The sequence below is a fragment of the Leucoraja erinacea genome, chromosome 1, assembly GCF_028641065.1.
Source record: "Leucoraja erinacea ecotype New England chromosome 1, Leri_hhj_1, whole genome shotgun sequence".
NCBI classification, from domain to species: domain Eukaryota; kingdom Metazoa; phylum Chordata; class Chondrichthyes; order Rajiformes; family Rajidae; genus Leucoraja; species Leucoraja erinaceus.
The window spans coordinates 145,709,919-145,729,314 of NC_073377.1; the positions used below are offsets into that span (position 1 = coordinate 145,709,919).

The following is a 19,396-nucleotide window of genomic DNA, read 5'->3' on the forward strand; positions in this document are numbered from 1 at the left end:
ATGGCTGATGGAATTCGCAGGCAAACCCGCAAATAAGCAAAAAGTCCACCAGCTTTCTTCTTGCCAATGATCGCTTTAAAATGGAAATTTGGGACGCACACCAGCTAGGGGGCCACATTTATGATTTTACTTCACTTATGAATGGGAAATGTGCTGCTTGCTTGAATGCCTTATCAATGCTTTTTTTTTAAGAGAGGATCCAAATGGTAGCTTCAGAACTGCAAGCCTCTGATGAGTAATACTGAGGGAACCTCTGCTCTACCAAAGATAGACACAAAATGCTGGAGTAACTCTGCGGGACAGGCAGCATCTTGGGATAGAAGGAATGGGTGATATTTCGGGTCGAGAACGTCACCCAAGCTGAAGAAGAGTCATGACCTGAAACGTCACATTACCGAAGAAGAGTCTCGACCTGAAACGTCACTCATTACTGAAGAAGGGTCGCAACTCAAAGTGTTACCTATTCCTTCTCTCCAGAGATGCAGCCTGTCCCGCTGAGTTACTCCAGCATTTTGTGTCAATCTTCGGTATAAACCTGCATATGCAGTTCCTTCCTACACATTTCCTCTGTTCTACCAAGTATGATTGTCTGCAGGTTTGGATTTCCTGTGCAAGCTCAAAGATCCTCACAGGCTCATAATAGGAGCCAAACCATGTCCACCCTATTTTTATTCATCCTCAACACACTCCACTGGTCCTCACACCTTTTTCACACAAAGGTTGGTGGATGTATGGAAAAAGCAGAGGAGGTAGTTGAGGCTGGGACTATCAATATTTAAGAAACAGTTAGACAGGTACAAGGATAGGACAGGTTTGGAGGGATATGGAGCCAATACGGGAAGGTGGTACTAGTGTAGCAGGGACATGTTGGCCGGTGTGGTCAAGTAGGGCCGTAGGGCCTATTTCCACACTGTATCACTCTGTAGCCCGTGTCCCACTTGGCGACTTTTATCGACGACAGCCTCATGCTCGTGGCATGGCGCGGCGCGACGCGGGCTGAAGCCTGTGTTGTCGTGAGCTTTCTCCGCAAGTGTCGTCACGTTTTTCTTGTCACTGCTGGATTTTGAAATGTTCAAAACCTTGCGGCAACAGTGGGCTTGACGTTGCCTGACATTGCCTGTCGTCTCCTGTTGTAGGTGCTGTCGTAGGTTGTCATCATAATGCCTCCTCCATTTCCAGCTAATTGGCTTGTGGTGTTTTCCATGAAATTGTCATTCACACACAAGGGTGGCTTCCTTGCATTTTTTATCATTGCTCATCTGCAGAATTGGGACATCCTGGGTTTTTTTTCCTGATTCCCCATATCTTTTTCTTCTTACTGTGGCTTTTTAATTGCTGCTATATGTTTGTGCACTTATTGTATACATTTTTTTGTTTATTCTACACTGAAACTACTTTGGCATATTGTACAGCCCTAAGGTGGATATGGCAACATTTCTGTATGTGTTTCTTTTGCATAATGTTGGTTAGTCAGTCTGATTTCAGGGATGGTGGGACATATGTGGACAGGTTAGGTTTAACTAGGCTTTTATAGAAACATAGAAACATAGAAATTAGGTGCAGGAGTAGGCCATTCGGCCCTTCGAGCCTGCACCGCCATTCAATATGATCATGGCTGATCATCCAACTCAGTATCCCGTACCTGCCTTCTCTCCATACCCCCTGATCCCCTTAGCCACAAGGGCCACATCTAACTCCCTCTTATTCTTGGGAGTTTAGAATAAGTGGTGAACTAATTGAAACTTACAAATTTTTGATAGGGCCAGACATACTCAATGTTTCCACAGTCTGCAATAACTATAATCAAAGGTTAAAGGCAAGCGTCAAGAACGTTTGTACTAAGAATAAAACAAGGATTTGCTGCAGCTTTACTGATACATTAATATAAGGCCTTAGGATGTTAAGACATAAGAGACTTAGGACTGAGTTGAGAAGTATTTTTTTCCAAGATCAACATACTGCAGAGAATAATTTAAGAATGAGATGGATAAATTTCTAGCACCAAAGGATCTAAAGGAATTTCAAAGGATGATCAGCCATAGTCTCACGGAATGACAGAGGTCCTATTTTTCTGTGATATAATGTTTACAAATGATGTTTTTCAAAATTGCAGTATCTCATCCTCTTCAATAAATAATGTACATTTATTTTTATGAAATATCTCAAAGCACATTTTTGCAATAAACTATCATTGCAGTACTGAGGTTATGGTTATAGAGGAAGAGACAGCTGCTATTCTCCACTTGCAAAGTCACATTCTACTACGATATTGACTGAAAGGTAACATTCATCTTGCAAATAAAAGGCCTCCAGGCTCTTCCTCACCCAGGTAGACAGATTCTCTTCCTATCCAAAATTTAGTACTTCCAAGAATGCAACACGTCCTTTGGTATTGCTCATCAACGTCAACTTGCATCATCAGTTTCAATTCTAAGAACATAATTTAACCTATAATTTTCAAAAATAGGATTGCCAACCTGAGCCAAGCTGACAAAATGAAAAAAGATGGAACTCTATCACAAGATGTATCTCACTAAGATGTTGATGTGTTAATTCATTATCACCTGTTCGTCAACATGAATAAAATCTAACGCATGTTTTTTTGTAAAATTCATTAAAGCTGAATCAGAAAGCTTTCATTCTGTATTGCAATATTTCAATGAGAAAGCACGAGAAAATGGGGAACGAGAGTTGGTTATTAATTACTGTTCCTCAGGCAGTCACACGGATTTCTGAAACGCGCTGCTATGCTTTCACTCTTCATCACACTTCACACAATGAGATGCTTTGAAATTGACTTTACCTGATCTGACTGTTATTTCATAGCTAATATCTATACTGCCCTTCCCCTTCGCTGCAGAATGGAAAGACACAGTTCTATAGTGCTATTTAATTGGAGCACTGTTTGGCAGTCTTACAGTAAAGCCTTCTCCTACATCAGCTCCTTTAATTATTTTGTCACATTTTGAATGGTAGGAAACAAAAGATCCATTTAAAAAAGTTTCCAGCCCTGTATATATAGTTAGAGGTTCTAGGAAAACAAAAACAGCTTCCACTGGTTCTTAATTGTGCTTATTTCATCCTTGCTTGCAATCTTTCCTTTGGCATTATGTTATTACTACTGGTTTATTATTGTTTGAAGCAGCTTATCCATATGATCGAATAACTCGTTGCAGTCTTCCTAATTTAACGTGCTAAAAATATAAGTATAATTTAAGGTGTAATTGAAGCTGTTGGATTGTTAATAATGCTCAATGTGCTTAGGCCATCACGGTGACACAGCAGTAGAGTTGCTGCCTTACCACGCTTGCAACTCTGGAGTGGCGGCGGTGGAAAGCATCTTGTCCGGGAACATTACCATCTGGTTTGGGAATTGCTCTGCCAAGGACAAGAAGGCTCTGCAGAGAGTAGTGCGTTCGGCCGAACGCACCATGGGAACTTCACTTGCCCCCCTGCAGGAACTATACATCAGGAGGTGCAACTCAAGAGCCAACAATATCATGAGAGACCCCTTCCACCCCTGCAACGGACTGTTCCAGCTGCTACGGTCAGGCAAACGCCTCCGTTGCCATGCGGTGAGAACGGAGAGGTTGAGAAGGAGTTTCTTCCCAGAGGCCATTCGGACTGTAAACGCCTATCTCACCAGGGACTAACTCCACTGAACGTTTTTCCTTCCATTATTTATTATGTAAAAGAATATGTGTGTTATGATTGTGTTTATAGTTTGTTTGGTTGTTTGGTTGTTTGTCTTTTGCACAAAGTCCACGAGCATTGCCACTTTCATTTCACTGCACATCTCGTATGTGTATGTGACAAATAAACTTGACTTGACTTGACTTGGAGACCCGGGTTCAATCCCGACGATGGGTGCTGTGTGTACGGAGTTTTACGTAATCCCCGTGGGATTTCTCTGAGATCTTCGGTTTCCTCCCACACTCCAAAGATGTCCAGATTGCAAGTGAATTGGCTTGGTATAAGTATAAATTGTCCCTAGTGCGTGTAGGATAGTGTTAAAGTGCGGGGATTGCTGGTCGGTGTGGACTCGCTGAGCTGAAGGGCATGTTTCCACGCTGTATCTCTAAACTAAACTAAAAAGTAATAGATGGTTTATTTCACTGAAAATTAATCAAACGTTAGAAGCAAGGATTTGGTGTGCTTGGCTGTAACTATCTATCATTCCTGAATATGAATATTTTCTTCCTTCAAATACAGGATCTGATTACTGACCTAAAGGAGAAATTGTCTGGACATTTCAAGGAAGTAATGGTAGGACTGATGTACCCACCAGCTTTTTTTGATGCTCATGAACTGAGACATGCCATGAAGGTACTACACAAAGTTTCTGTATATTGTCCTAAGGATATTGTTGTCGACTCCCTCATTTAAAAAAATGCTTATTTAGCAGTACATGTTTGTTGAAATGGGTTCATGTTATTGTCGGCTCTATTGGATTGAGAATAAGAGTAGAAAGATAATATGGTAAAACAATAACTTTGATTTGAAATTATTATTTTATCTGCTTTCTGCACAATAGTTATTCATCAGTTCCAAATGATATATTTTTGTGTCAAAGTTAATTATTATCAACCTTTCCAGCCAATTATTTAATTTTTTAAATGTATATTATGTATCTAGATTCCAGCATCTCCTGTGTTCAACAGCGGGAGAGAGGTGCTTAAATGAAGATGGGAGGAGGGTGGAGGGAAACAAAAAGATGGGAGAAATTCTGGAAGATATGCCATGTTAGAAGCAAAAGGACCATATTGTTTATTGGGATAGATGGTTGACTCCACTCCACTTGACTCCACTCTGAACTTAAAAAGCCACAGAACCAAACCAATGATCTAAAATGGGATTGCTTTACAACCTTCTCAACTTCAACTGAAGCACGAGAGAAATAGATTTATATCAAGAAGAGAGAAAAATTTAGATACAATTTTATATACAGAGATATAAAATAAATATATATATTTAATAGCATATATTTATACATATATATAAGAAATATTTACACGACCAAAGTTTGAATTCAATAATGTACTTCTCAGCAAAAGATCAGAAAGGTAAGTTATAGACAGTATTAAAAGAAGAAAAAATGAATTTTACTGTCCATATTGCTGTTAAAATCTTGAAATCACACCGAATGCGATATGTATTGAAGTAAAATATCTCATTGACTAACTTTAGATCTTTCAAAGCTGGCTGAAGTTTGAATAGAAAAACCACATATACCATTGTTTTTTTGGTTATATCCACATTTGTTTTTTTTGGATAATCTTTGCTTTCCAATGCTTAAAATTGTGACGGTAATTTTCCAACCACATTCCCTGTAACAGGCCTTGCTCCTGTCAGCAAATATCTGAAAATCTGGTAGAGCCACACTTGAGTACTCAGCAGTTAATTTGAAATGGTTGAAATACCTGACCTGCTGCCTGCTCTATTCCCACGGTTACATTTACTTTCTGCAGTCTTGTGAGTCCAATGCAGATTGTAGTATCGATTTCCCAAGAGGTGGATTCTGATGCCTCTGGATGCCCTGATAGCTTGCTATCAAAGCCTTTTGATTTTATTTTATATCTCTCTCTATTTAGAGACATGTCAAACATTTTAAGTATTTAAATAAGTAAGCAAATGAAATATACTTAACCAAAAAACAAAACCCTCTGAGTTAGAAATTACTTTGAAACAGTAAGATTAAATAACGTGGAATAAAAACACGATATTGTGGATCAGTAAGTTAAAAGAAAACCGAACCCTCCAGTACACCCACTCTGTGTGTTGTTAAGTGTTGTCTTGCACAACAAAACTACCAGTATTTAAACAATAATTCAATTTTTTTCATGTCCAAATAAGACGTGCAAAAATAGGGCAGCAAGGTGACGTAGCGGTAGAGCTACTGCCTTACAGCGCCGGAGTCCCGGGTTTGATCCCGACGACAAGTGCTGTCTGTACGGATTTTGTACGTTCTCCCCGTGACCTGCGTGGGTTTTCTCCGAGATCTTCAGTTTCCTCCACACTCCAAAGATGTACAGTTTTGTAGGTTAATAGGCTTGGTATAAATGTATAAATGTAAAACAAAAAATTATCCCTAGTGTGTGTAAGGTAGTGTTAATGTGCAGGGATTTGATCGCTGGTCGGTGCAGACTTGGTGGGCTGAAGGGCCTGTTCTCTAAACTAAACTAAACTGTTTGAGGTGGAAGAGGACAGATCTGAATTGGAATGAGGAATTGCTTGGTCTCACGCTGGAGCTGATATGCAATCACGTTACATTGAGTCCTGTACCTACCAGAAAGGTCCTTCTGGGTTCCAGATGGATTGCTATCAAAAATAAAAACAGTATGTAGCTCTAAGCAATGAATGTCTCATTTCCCTGACCCAAATGGTCTTGACACTGGAAATGTACCTTTACTGTAAACGAGGCAGGCACACAGAATGTTCCAGAATGATTGCGGCTCAAAACAATCACAAAAGCAAATTTCATAAATGGAGCTGATCTTGTTACATAAGATGTGCACTCACCAGCGCAGGGGTTCACACAGCTTTGCTCGCCCCAGGAGGATGTGGCGTGACCATCGTGTGAAGAGGTCAGCACAGTGGTGCAGCGGGTTGAGCTACTGTCTCACAGCACCAGGGACCCAGGTTCAATCCTGACTTCCGCTGCTGTGTGTGTGGAGTTTACATGTTCTCCCTGTGACCACGTACATTTCCTCCGGCCGCTCCTGTTACCCTCCCACATCATAAAAGATGTACGGGTTTGTAGCTTAATTGGCCTTTGTAAATTGCCGTTTAATGTGTAGAAAGTGGTGTAGTGGGATTACCAAACTAGTGTGAATGGGTGATCAATGGTCAGCATGGACTCAGTGGACCGAAGGGCCTGTTTCCATGCTGTAATTTTCAACCAATTGATCATTGAATAATGACAATCTTCCCCAAGATCACATATTTTCTTGACCAGTAATAGGTAAGGTAGGCACAGATAGCCTTAAGGGCCCTGTCCCACTTGGGCGACCTAAGCGTGTTTGCCCTCAATGCATACTCGCAGCATGGTCGACATGAGGCCATAGGAGGTCTTCGTAACTCCCCTTCATGCTCGAGAGTGGTCTCTGCGTATTCGAGGGCTCAGCTAGGTTGCGCCGTTTTTTCAATATGTTAAAAAATGCCCGCGAGTCAAAAAAGGTAGCCATGGAAAAAATCAATACTTTTTTTACTCGTGGGTTTAATTGTAGTAGGTCGTAGTAGGTCGGCATGTTAGTCGTAGGTAATCGAGGGTAGTCGAAGGTAGTCGAAGGTAGTCATAGATAGTCTTCATCATAGTCGAAGGGAGGTCGAAGGAGGTCATCTTCACTCTCCACTATTTGGGGTCTAATTTTCCCGAAGTTAGTCGTAACTAGTCGTAGCTAGTCGAAGCTGGTCTTCAACATAATCGAAGGAGGTCGAAGGAGGTCTTCTACATAGTCGAAGAAGGTCTTCAACATATCATTTTTTCAAACTCTTCTAAACTCGCCAATTAGGTCGCCCAAGTGGGACAGCCCCTTTATGTATTAATTTATCTGATAGGAGTCAGCTATAGAAAAGTTGCCTCTTTAGTTTAGTTTAGAGATATGCAGTGCGGAAACAGACCAGTGATCCCCGCATATTAACACAATCCTACACACACTAGGGACAATTTTTTTTTAACATTTACCAAGCCAATTTTATACCTGTATATCTTTGGAGTGTGGGAGGAAACCAAAGATCTTGGAGAAAACCCATGCAGATCATGGGGAGAACGTACAAGCTCTGTACAGGCAGCACCCATGGTCGGGATCGAACCTGGTTCTCCGAACGCAGCAAGCGCTGTAAGGCAGCAAATCTACCGCTGCGCTACCGTGCCGCCCTCTTAAGCAGGATGGAAAGACACAGTTAAAAATAAAATCATTGTGCTCTATGGTTTGAAATATAATTAATTTTTTCTTGCAGAACCAAAAAAAGGACTTTCAACTTCAATTCTGCACAGCAGTTAAACAGCGATTTGAAAAATTATTTCGCATTATTAGTTGTTTATGTTGCAGAGTGAGAAATCGCAGCCTAGCTTCATGACTCATTACTGCAATAAGCTATAATTTGACAGACAGGCCTGATGAATTTAATTCCATGGCACTAATTAAATTTCAAGATGATGTTAAAAGACTTACAGTAATTGGTAACTGCAAAAACATTGAAGTCATTATTAAAAATTCCATTAAGTTTATTCAAGTAGGTTAAAGGTCACATTTAGTTTAAATATTCGTCCTTTCCTCATTATAATATTAGCAACTTTTAGCTTACCATTGATTGTCTGAGGGCATCTTAGATAATATTTTATCTTAAAACATAATCATTATTAACCATAATTTGCCAACACTGACAACAGGGGTGGGAGGTTCTGCATATGCAGACACATTCAACATGATTGTTTTGCCAGTCCGGTATTCTGATTAACATTTAAGTTTCTTAAATTCAATATAGCAGCATGGCAACAGAAAATCTGCACTAAACAAATAATGTGAATCTCCAGATGCATCACATGATGCAGAACAAACATTTCCCAATGGAGTTTAAGCATTGAAACATAACTGACCTAAATCTATCATTAAGATGACTATGTCCTTTTTCACATAAGGAACTCCTCACATGCACTAATAATGGGAGGCAAGCACCCTAATTAGAATGATGTATGTTCCACAACTAATTTTGCAATGGGTCATCCATGTGGTCAGGAAATAAAATTTATACTATGTGAACATTTTCATAATAAGCAAACCATCCTTTTTTTTCACCCCCTCGCTTCCCTGTGCCCCATCTGGATCCACACTCATTTCACCCCTTCCCCCTAACCCGTTCCCTTCCACCTATTTCCACCTTCCTTACAATTTTTACTTCTACTATCCTTATCTCACACATTTTTGTCTTTTCACCTCTGGCCTTTGTCTAAGCATCTGCCTATCAGAAACTCCCCTTACCTGTATCGTCCTATCACTTGCCAGGTTTTGTCCTGCCCTCACCTCTCTTCCAGCTGTCTCCTCCCCCCAACCTGCACCCCACCCACTTTACAATCAGTCTGAACAAAGGTTCCGACCCAAAAAGTCACCCATCCAGGTTCTGCGGGGATACGGCCTGACCCACTGAGTTACTCCAGAACTTCATGACTTTTTTTGGCAAACCAGCCTTTGCAATTCCTTGTATCTCATCATTGTTGTTATGTTGCATCATTATCATCCGGAGTGGCAGTGCGGCTTTGGCTGCAGCGGCTCACCGGCAGTCCCGTTTGTTTGTGTTTTTTGTGTTGTTTGTTTTGTTTTGGTTAGTCTAGTTTTTGGTTTTTAGTTTGTGTTTTGGGGGGGGGGGGGGTGAAACGGGGTTTGCAGTCTCTCCCTGCGGGGAATGCGACCTTTTTGTCGTATTCCCCTTCTCTGCCTCCGTCTGCGCTGAGGCTTAATGGAGCTGACGACCTCGAGGCTCCGGAGGCAGAGCCCGTCAGGACTCGCCCTGAGCTTGCTCCCGTGAGGGTGGTCCGGCTCAGGGCTGGAAGAGGTTGGGACGCTCCCGTGAGGGCGGCCAGCCCGAGGGTGGAACAAGGCTCCCGTCGGAGCAGCCGAGCTCGGGGAGGTGCGGCGCTCGCAGCCCGAAGGAGGTTCGGCGCCCAAGTCGGGGCAGCCCGGCCCGAGGGGGAAGCGACGCCCAAGTCGGGGCAGCCCGGCTAGAGGGAGAAGCGATGCCCAAGTCGGGGCAGCCTGGCCCGAGGGAGGTTCAGCGCCCATGTCGGGGCGGCCCGGCCCGGGGAAGAAGCGACGCCCATGTCGGGGCAGCCCGGTCCGGGGGAGGTTCGGCGCCCATGTTGGGGCGGCCCAGCCCGAGGCTGAAGACGGTGCGGTACTCACGTGAGGGTGGCTGGGACGGTGTTCTGGCGGTGGTGGCCTGAGTCCGGGGTTCGGCCGTGGGCCAGCGGCTGCGTCTGCAGGACTGGTGGGCGGCAGCTTCGACCACCCCGGGCCACGGTGTTTGAGCCGCGGGACTGATTTATAACATCGCCCGGGGGGGGTATTGCCTCAGCGCAAAGGGAGAAGAGGAGGGAAGAGACTGCAGACCTAAGACTTTGGCTCCATCACAGTGAGGAGATGCTGGGTGGACTCACTGTGGTGGATGTTAATATGTGTTTATTGTTGTTTTTATTGTATTATATGTATGACTGCTGCAATTTTGTTCAGACTTCGGTCTGAATGACAATAAAGGCTATCTCTATCTCTATCCAAACAAAGCAGAAGGATCTGGATAGACAAGTTAAAGGATCAGTGAAGATAGCAGCACAGGTAGATGTGGCGGTGAAGGAAGCACACAAGGTAGCTGTCTTCATTACAGCACAGAATTTAAGAGCAGGAAGGTTATGGTACAATGTCATATCACATTGGTTAGACCACAGCTGCGTACAATTCTGACACTGCCTTATAGGAAGGACATGATTGTACTGGAGAGGGTGCAGAGGAGATTCTTCAGAGTGTTGCAAGAGGCAGAGCATTTCAGTTATGCATATGTTCGGATTGTTCTACTTTCAGTGGAGCAAAATAATATGGGGGGGGGGGGGGGGGATCTGATAGAAGTATACAAAATTATGAGAGGCATAGAAAGATAGCTAGTAAGAAACGTGTAGGAACGAACTGCAGATGCTGGCTTAAACCGAAGATGGACACAAAATGTTTGAGTAACTCAGCGGGACAGGCAGCATCCCTGGAGAGAAAGAATGGGTCATGTTTTGTGTCAGGATCCTTCTTCAGACTCTTTTCAGACAGATGGTAAGAAACCTTTCCCAGATAGAATAGGTGGTAGCGATAAATGTTCACAATAGCACAGATGTTTGAAACAAGAGGACACTGGTTTACAGTAAGGGTTAAATGGTTGAGGGGGATATAGGGAATAACTATTTATCCTAGAGGGAGTTGCGATCTAGAATGTATTAACTGAATGGTGGAGTCAGATGTACTCAATATATCTAGCCAAGCACTTGAATCACCAAGGCAGAGAAGGCTAACACTCAAGTGCTACTAAATGGGTTTAATATTAAAGGGGTCAAGGCCAGCAAGAACATGGTGGGCCAAAGTATCTGCTTTTGTGGTGTGTGACTCTGTGACTGAAACCGTACCTAATGTGGTTCTAGAGTCATGAATTTACATTAGTACTTAAGATGGGTGTGTTTATGGGATTCTCCATTAGTCCATGAAGGGACATGCATCAATGTGAAGATAAATTTATTTTACTTAAATCACTACTGCCCAAAATCTATTATGGTCTAAAATCTATTAAGCAAAGCACCGACAATAATAATATTCATTGTATTGTGCCCCTCCTAAAATACAATTTTTGAACCTAATATCAATGCAGATTAATGATTTTTTTACCCACTGCTAGTGTTGCAAAATACATTATTTCTCAGTTGATATCATGGCACGAATGCATTTGTTTCACAGACCTATTAATCTAGTAGACCTTTACAAGGGTATTCAACGAACTATTTTATTTTCTCTTTTCATATGAAGGGTGCAGGTACAGATGAAAACTGTCTAATTGAAATTCTTGCCTCAAGAACAAACAGTGAGATCTACGCAATCAGTGAATGCTACATGATGCGTAATGTATTTTTTACATTATATTATAATCATAACTTTCAATTCAAATTTCCAGAAATAACAGTTTGGAATGAGGTGACACTAGCCAAACCATATTTATGAAACACCACTGTTTGCAACAAGAAAGTAGTTATGGCCTAGTGGTTGAACCATTGTAATTCTTATGATGATGTTGATCCCAATTACAATGAAAACACACAGTACTTGTGCTATAACTCCAGGATAAGCACTCACCTAAGAAAACCAAGCCCAAAGCCAAAGTATTATCTAACTATCTAACTAAATATACCAACTTGCAATAAATGACTCCAATTGCAAAAAAACACTACCTACATATTAATTCGCTCATTTAAAAAAGCTAATCCTGTAGATGCAAGTGGATCATTGGGGTTATTAAGTGGGTACCTCCCCCTTCAATGGTGTTTCATTGCGTTAGGCCCATAGTCGTAAGATTTTGTCCTTGCAACAAAAAGGATTGGTCCATTTTAAGCAATTAGGTTTGTTCCTTCTGAAAATATTTGGAGTATTATTTTTAGAATATTGAAAACCTCAATTGCAGAGGTTGGTGGATTGGAAGATGAATTTGATGACGTTCTATAGGTTGTGGCGACATTAATTACAGGCCACACATACCTCAGGAACTAAACACCTTTGATAAAGAGTTGAATATTCAGTCCAGCCCACATCAAGCAAACTGCTCTTTCCTGCATATTATCTATTATCTTGGGTATTATTCTGTCTGTAGCCAGACAGATCTTTATACACTTGGCTTAAGCTTTGACAGAGAACCTTCGAGGAGCCAGGGTTATTTCACACATCACAGGAGTGCCCAGATTGCGTCCTTTACTTATATGAGGGTGTTAAAATGGCTAACATAGTAAATCACTCCATCTGATTTTAAACCAACCACCTTAAAAGGTTACACTAGAGCAGCGTTTCTCATCCTTTTTACCCTTGCGGAACCCTTGAAATCATTTTCATGTTACAGAGAACCACTACATAAAAATTATTATATATCTTTATTCATCTCTTTCTTTCTCTTTCATAAACAAAGTTCATAAGGAAAACATAATATATTTTTCTGATAACTGGTTTAAGCAAAAAATGACTTACATTGTTCTCAGGCTTATTGACGATGCAAAAAAAAAAAACTGATGTTCTCTAGGTCTGCACAAAACTTGAGAGTCTTCAATTTACAACAGAAGTCTTTAATGCTTTACTTGATACTGGCAGCAAGACAGCACAAAATACAGACACAGACACAGACACACACACACACACACACACACACACACACACACACAGCAGATCTATGACAGACCACTGCTTGAGTAGTTTGGATTTTGGGACTGTTGGAAGTTAATGGGATTCAAAATAGCAATACTTTTATCTTTGCTTAATGACTGAGTTATTCATATTCATTTGTTATTGAATTCAATAACTATTACAGTTGAGTTGAGTTTAGTTTAGAGATACAGCGTGGATATCAGATGCTCGGCCCACCGATCCAGCAATCCCTGTACGCTAACACTATCCTTCACACTAGGGACAATTTACAATTAACCTACAAACTTTTATGTCATTGGAATGTGGAATGAAAACTGAGCACCCAGAGAAAACCCACGCGGTCACAGGGGGAATGTACAAACTCCATACACCGGGGTCTCTGGTGCTGTAAAACAGCAACTTTACCACGGCACCAATGTCAATCATTCTCACATCATGACACTTAATAAGGAGGCCAGACCAAATATAACCTTTGTTTTTAACTTTTGCCTTTTAAAAACAAGTTTCTATTGATTTGCTATTTCACTGGTCCTCACATGAACACATTTATTGAATTGAGAAGTGACCTCATTCCAAATTAATTTCAAGAACTCTGGGTGACTAGTGTTACATCACACCACAGATGTTCCTTACCCATTGTGCAAATTATATATTAAAAGAATTCACATTGGCTGGTAATATAATTTGAATGTTTTTTTATTTTAGAATTCGGCATACAACTTCAAGAGGATATTGATTCTGAAACATCAGGACACTTCAGAGATGCTCTCATGTTGCTTGCACAGGTATCTTATTAATATTGTCTTCAATGTGCATTGACTTTTGTGAAAGTAATCTGATGTTGTAATATAAAACTCTTTATGCAACTCATTAATTGAGGGCTGATGATTCTGATGATTACTCATAGTGCGACAAACTCATAAAAATAGCAAACTCACTTTCTCAGTTGTTTGCAATTGGAAATTAATCATGTCTAAACAAAATATCTTATGCCTTCTGTAAGCGGAGGCAGCACAGTGGTTAGTGGCTGAAGCTGCCTCACAGCACCAGACACCCAGGTTCAATCCTAACCTTCGACCCTGCATGTTTTCCCTGCGACCATGTCGGTTTCATCTGGGTGTTCAGGTTTCCTCCCACATCTCAAAGACCAGCAGATTTGTATGTTATTTAACCTTTTTAAATTGCTCCTCGTGTGTAGGGAGTGAATGAGAAAGTGGGATAGAACTACTGTGAACTGCTGATAGAGACATAGAGTGATACAATGTGGAGACAGGCCCTTCAGCCCAACTTGCCTACACTGGCCAACATGTCAGAGCTACATGAATCCCACCAGCCTGCGCTTGGTCCATATACTTCCATACTAGTCCTATCCATGTACCTGTCTAATGCTGATCATTGGTTGGTGTGGACTTGGCAGGCACAAACTGCTGTACATCTAAACTAAACTGAACCAAAATATGGTGCATAACATAAGTTATTTTATTTTATCCTTACTCAAACGTTTTGGAATTTACACCAGTCATCTGTCAGAATGGTAAATGCATTTCAGCACCTGTAAGACCCAAATCCTATTGGACCTGATTCTTTACATTGTGCTGTGGAAGGTTGATGGGAATTTGGCTGTGCTTGACCTTCTCCAAAGACAGGAGAATATTAATCATCCAATATGGTGTATTTGGCTCAGTGAGGCCTCAGGAACAGGCAACACATCTGTTGCAATGTAATCAGAGGGACAGTCAGACTGGTCAGAGAACTAGGATGGGGGATTGGTCCATCTCTCCCCCTTCCCAATTCTATGACCAGTCTGACAGCCCCTTTGTTTACATTGTACTTCTATCTGCCTTGTTGTCATCTTCTCCTAGCTATCATCTACTATTCTACATTTTCCTTTGATCTCTTACACTTCCTTATCTCTGTAACACCCTCTTCCCTGACGCTCAGTTTGAAGAAGGGTCTCAACCCGAAACATCACCCATTCCTTCTCTCCAGAGATGCTGCCTGTCCCGTTGAGTTACTCCAGCATTTTGTGTCTATCTTCGGCGTAACCAGCATCTGCAGTTCCTTCCTGCACAATGCATCTGTTACAGTTGGATGCTGGGAATGTATGGAATTTCCACCACTGTAAAACCCTAAGCAATGCAACCCCAGAAAGGGACAAGAGATCTTATTCCAATGGGAACCGGTGAATAGATAGGGTGACATTTGCCTCAATGAGACAACAGGAATGCCCCTCTGTACTCAGCAGAGGTGTGGAAATAGACCCCAAAGATAAAACAAACATCTTTGGGCAGGAAGGTCAATCGTGGACTTTTGTGGTTTATTTAAACTCAATTTCTTGTCTAAACCTATGTTATCAAGAATGTACATTACCCCACATTCCAACATCCCAAATAGGCTCCAAATAATTTGCTTCCATGAATTATGGCCTTGTATTAATTTGATTTAAAAAAAAGACTTGAATTCTAAAGACATAAGAGGTTCCCATCTGGTAAGGCAAATGTGCTCAGGCAGAATAGTTACATGATAATGCCAGGCCACAATTTTAGAGCCGTTTATCCTGATAGTTTCCAATATTCAATCTTTACACAAATGTATAAATTCCTGGCATCATAAAGGACTTAGATTGCAATTCAATTGAAATTATAATCTGAACATTTATAGGAAGAGAGTAAAACAACCTAACCATAAAAATAAATTACAGCATTTCTGGGAAGCAGTTATGCTGTCATTTGAGATGATGCAATGGAACCCAATGCAATCACTTCATAAAACTGCCGACATGAGACCCCCGACTCAAACCAATAACTGCTTCTCCCGAAGAACTGCCTGAAGAAGGATCTTGACCCGAAAAGTCACCTATTCTTTTTCTCCAGGATGCTGTCTGACCCTTTGAGTTACTCCACCTCTTCGTGTCTTTCTTTGGTTTAAACCAGCGTCTGCAGTTCCTTCCCGCCCTGTTTCTCCTTCCACAGACGCTGAGTGTTTCCAGCATTTACTGTTTTTTTTTAATTTTGCATTTGCAGCAGGTGCAGTTTTCTTTGATTTTCTCAAACTGCTCGGTCTCTCTGCTATGAACTGAATATTGTTATCGGTAATCCAGAATCACTGCCTATAAATGAGCACATACTTTCCATCATCATAAAATGTTCCAACCCCAAAAGTAGCAGATTCTTACCCTGGCTCTCAATGGCATTTCAGAGACAGGGCGAACTCTTTGTGGTCCCAATAAGACTGTGCTGCATAGGCCATGCTGATCAGCTGGGCACTAACCTACTATAAGAGAGTGAATTTGGGTAGCTCACCAATTTTTGGAAGGAGTACCAAAGTACCATCACTCGTTTAGTACAAGGTCACTACGTACTATGAGAAATGGAGAAGAGATGAACTGCCGCATGGGTAAATGTTGCGATTCTGTCCTCAATCTTTTTAAAGGTGCTAAAAGTGATGCATTGAAATTTAGCCAATGCCTGGCAACAAGTATATTTCAATGGCACATTGAATGGTATTCCCACGTAAAAGCAGTGCAACATTATAATATTACATTCACACTTTAAAAAAAAAAAGATTTATTCTTAGTACTGAATAATATTTTTATTAGTCAGTGATGCTCAATAGTTTGTGGCTTTGTGTAATAATTACAGCCATAAAACTCCACCAATAAATATTCCCATTTGAAAAGTGAAAGACTGATTTACTGAATGATTTTATGTTTTCTGAGGTTGCGGCTGAACAAATAATACTGCCAATAATGTAAGAGCACTGGCCCTCGCTGTCAGAGAGCAGGATCAATACTGGTTTCCAGCTGCTGAAGGGGAAATTGTTCTTTTCTTCTTTGCTTTCAAATGCAATGCAGCTTCAGCAAATAGCCAATGTTTAGCACACACAGAATCTTTGGGAATCTAGCAGTAATGACATGCACCACATCTTTTCACCTATAGGTCAGGGTCACTTCTTTAAGTGTGACTCAAGCTTTTTTCAGGCAGACTTAATAACATATTGTATTATCAGAAACCACTGATTTGAAGCATTAATGTATGTGTCTGGGCCTGGTGTGGATCAATGTTCGATCAATTTTCAAATTCCAAAATGGTCAAAATCAGACCAGATTGGTTTATTTGTAAGAGGATAGATCAGTCCCAACTTGAGACATGTTTACTAGGTTTAACACGCCTCAGAGGCAAAAAAAAAAAACAGAGGGTGCAGCTTCCTAAAACTGTTAGGTATCAGTGGAAGAGTGCCCTTCAGTTAGTGCTTACTTGACTTCTTCCTACACCTAACTTTAAAAAAATTTTGATGCTGATATATGCCCCGTCTTATGAAATAGGCGAGATTACAGTAAAATCTAATACTAAAACAGAGTGTCCGAAGAAGGGTCTCGACCCAAACTCCACCCAAACCCATTCCTTCGCTCCAGAGATGCTGCCTGTCCCGCTGAATTACTCCAGCAATTTGTGTCTACCTTCGAGTGAATTACTATTCAAGTTCTCCACCTGGTCAACACAATTCTTGAAAAGCCCCGAACTCCATTAAAATAATTTGTGTTTTCATACAGTTTTGTGAGCTATTTTTGCAGCACTTCTACTGAAGCAATGTTGAACAAATGAGAAAAATGTCTTCCAAATATGACAACAAAATTTTGTTCACCTCATTCATTCACTTGCATTTCTTTTTAAGTTAGATGCTTCTAAGTGGCAAACCACATTTTATTGTATTGCATGAACTCACATTTAAACACATTGACATAATTTTTCATTACCAAACAATTATTTATTTATTGGCAATTAACTTTAGAAATTGAAATCATTAAGACCAATATCGTGCTCTTTTGCCACCTATTGATAGGAAGAATGTTCTGCAACATAGAGCGAGAGCATGAGAAAGATGGAGTCCTGCACCAATACTTTATCTAAAGCCTTTATGATGTGCATACATCTCCGTATGCATTTCCATTTTTCATATGAACTATGAAATAAAGTGGGCAAAGGTAAAAAAAATAAGCTATTGAAATAACTAAAAATTAAAATGAAAGCAGAAAATTATAAAATTATAATATTGTTCCATTTTAACAGGCACAAAGGGGTAGGTGCTAAGTCAGAGCAGATGCAAAATGTAAAAAGTTTAAGAATAATACCAGAAGCATGAGGGTATATCTATTTGGAAAGGATGAACAAATCATGTCTCCTTTTCCCTCAAAAATAGGAGTCCAAGGGTGACATAAGGGTTTTGTTAGATTGCAGTACAAATTCAATTATTCCGGCTCTCTTCAAAAAGTGCTGGACTAGCAAATTTCCTGGACTATTAGATGTCATTTGTACCATTACGCACTTTTAGTTCTAATTTTCCATTTAAGATGATAAGTTCAAAGGGGAGATGGGAAACAAGGCCTGGTGAATTTCAAGGGAGAGTTTGAAACACAACAGGGGATGCAGGATAGACACAAAATGCTGGAGTAACACAGCGGGACAGGCAGCTTCTCTGAATAGAAGGAATGGGTGACGTTTCGGGTCAAGAAACTTCTTGGGGCTGGAGTCAGTAGAAAGGGAAATGATAGATATAGATGGTGATGTAGAGAGATAGAGAACAAATGAATGAAAGATAAGCAAACACGTCGAGTCAGAGAGCAGGAGGAATCAGAGGGGGAGCAGCGAGAGAGTGTGTTACAGAAATCTCGTCAGAGAGAGGAGGAGAACTTTGTCAAAGTAGGCCTACCTTGAGGGGTTTTCACAGTGAAGCAGATAAAATATGAGGGAAGGAGCTCCAGATGCTGCTTTAAACCGAAGATAGACACAACATACTGGAATACTGTAACTCAGCAGGACAGGCAACATCGAAATCTTTAGGAAAGAACCGCATATGCAGGTTTAAACCAAAGAAATACACAAAATATTGGAATAACTCAGCAGGACGAGCAACATTTGGGCCACAGTGCGTGAAAGGGAGTGGGGAAACCTGGGCATCGGTATGATGAAGGACGTGTAGGATCGGACACCTGTAGAGACAGATAATACCCATAAGGATTTATGAATAGTCAGTTAGCAGATTATCAGCGTTTCATTGTAAAAGATACAGAGAGAATATTTCCATTGGTGGAAAGATGCACAATTAGAAAACATTGATATCAGTTGGTCACATGGGAAATAAGAATTCAGATCATAAGAAGAATTTGTTATAACAATGATTGCTGCTCAAACGAGCTTCCCTTCATTGTTATATCTGATGATTTACAAACTGTTCCTTATAATTCATCACAACTCTCTAACTGTAGCTGCTAAGATCTTTATATTCACCAGGTATCTCTAATCCCTGTAGTTTATAGTTTGAAACTCGAGCCGAGTGCTACAGTTTGAGTTACGACATTTCCATCTTGTGTTTATGTTTGAAACTACAGGCTCTGGCATTTCATCTTAAAACACAATAAAAGAATCGCACAGAGAATATTATCATTACTAATCCTATCAGATCATTGAAAA

At 40.8% G+C, this 19,396-nt stretch overlaps 1 protein-coding gene across 1 annotated transcript in view; it reads left to right on the forward strand.

Annotated features, from left to right (window-relative positions):
* Positions 1-2,572: 2,572 nt before the first annotated feature.
* LOC129702965 (annexin A10-like) overlaps positions 2,573-19,396 on the forward strand; it is a 36,456-nt gene continuing 19,632 nt past the window's right edge. The window contains exons 1-3 of the mRNA XM_055645084.1: positions 2,573-4,326; positions 11,550-11,640; positions 13,632-13,711. Of these exons, the coding sequence (XP_055501059.1) occupies positions 4,186-4,326; positions 11,550-11,640; positions 13,632-13,711 (312 nt within the window). The 5' untranslated portion in view covers positions 2,573-4,185. The remainder of the gene's footprint in view (positions 4,327-11,549; positions 11,641-13,631; positions 13,712-19,396) is intronic.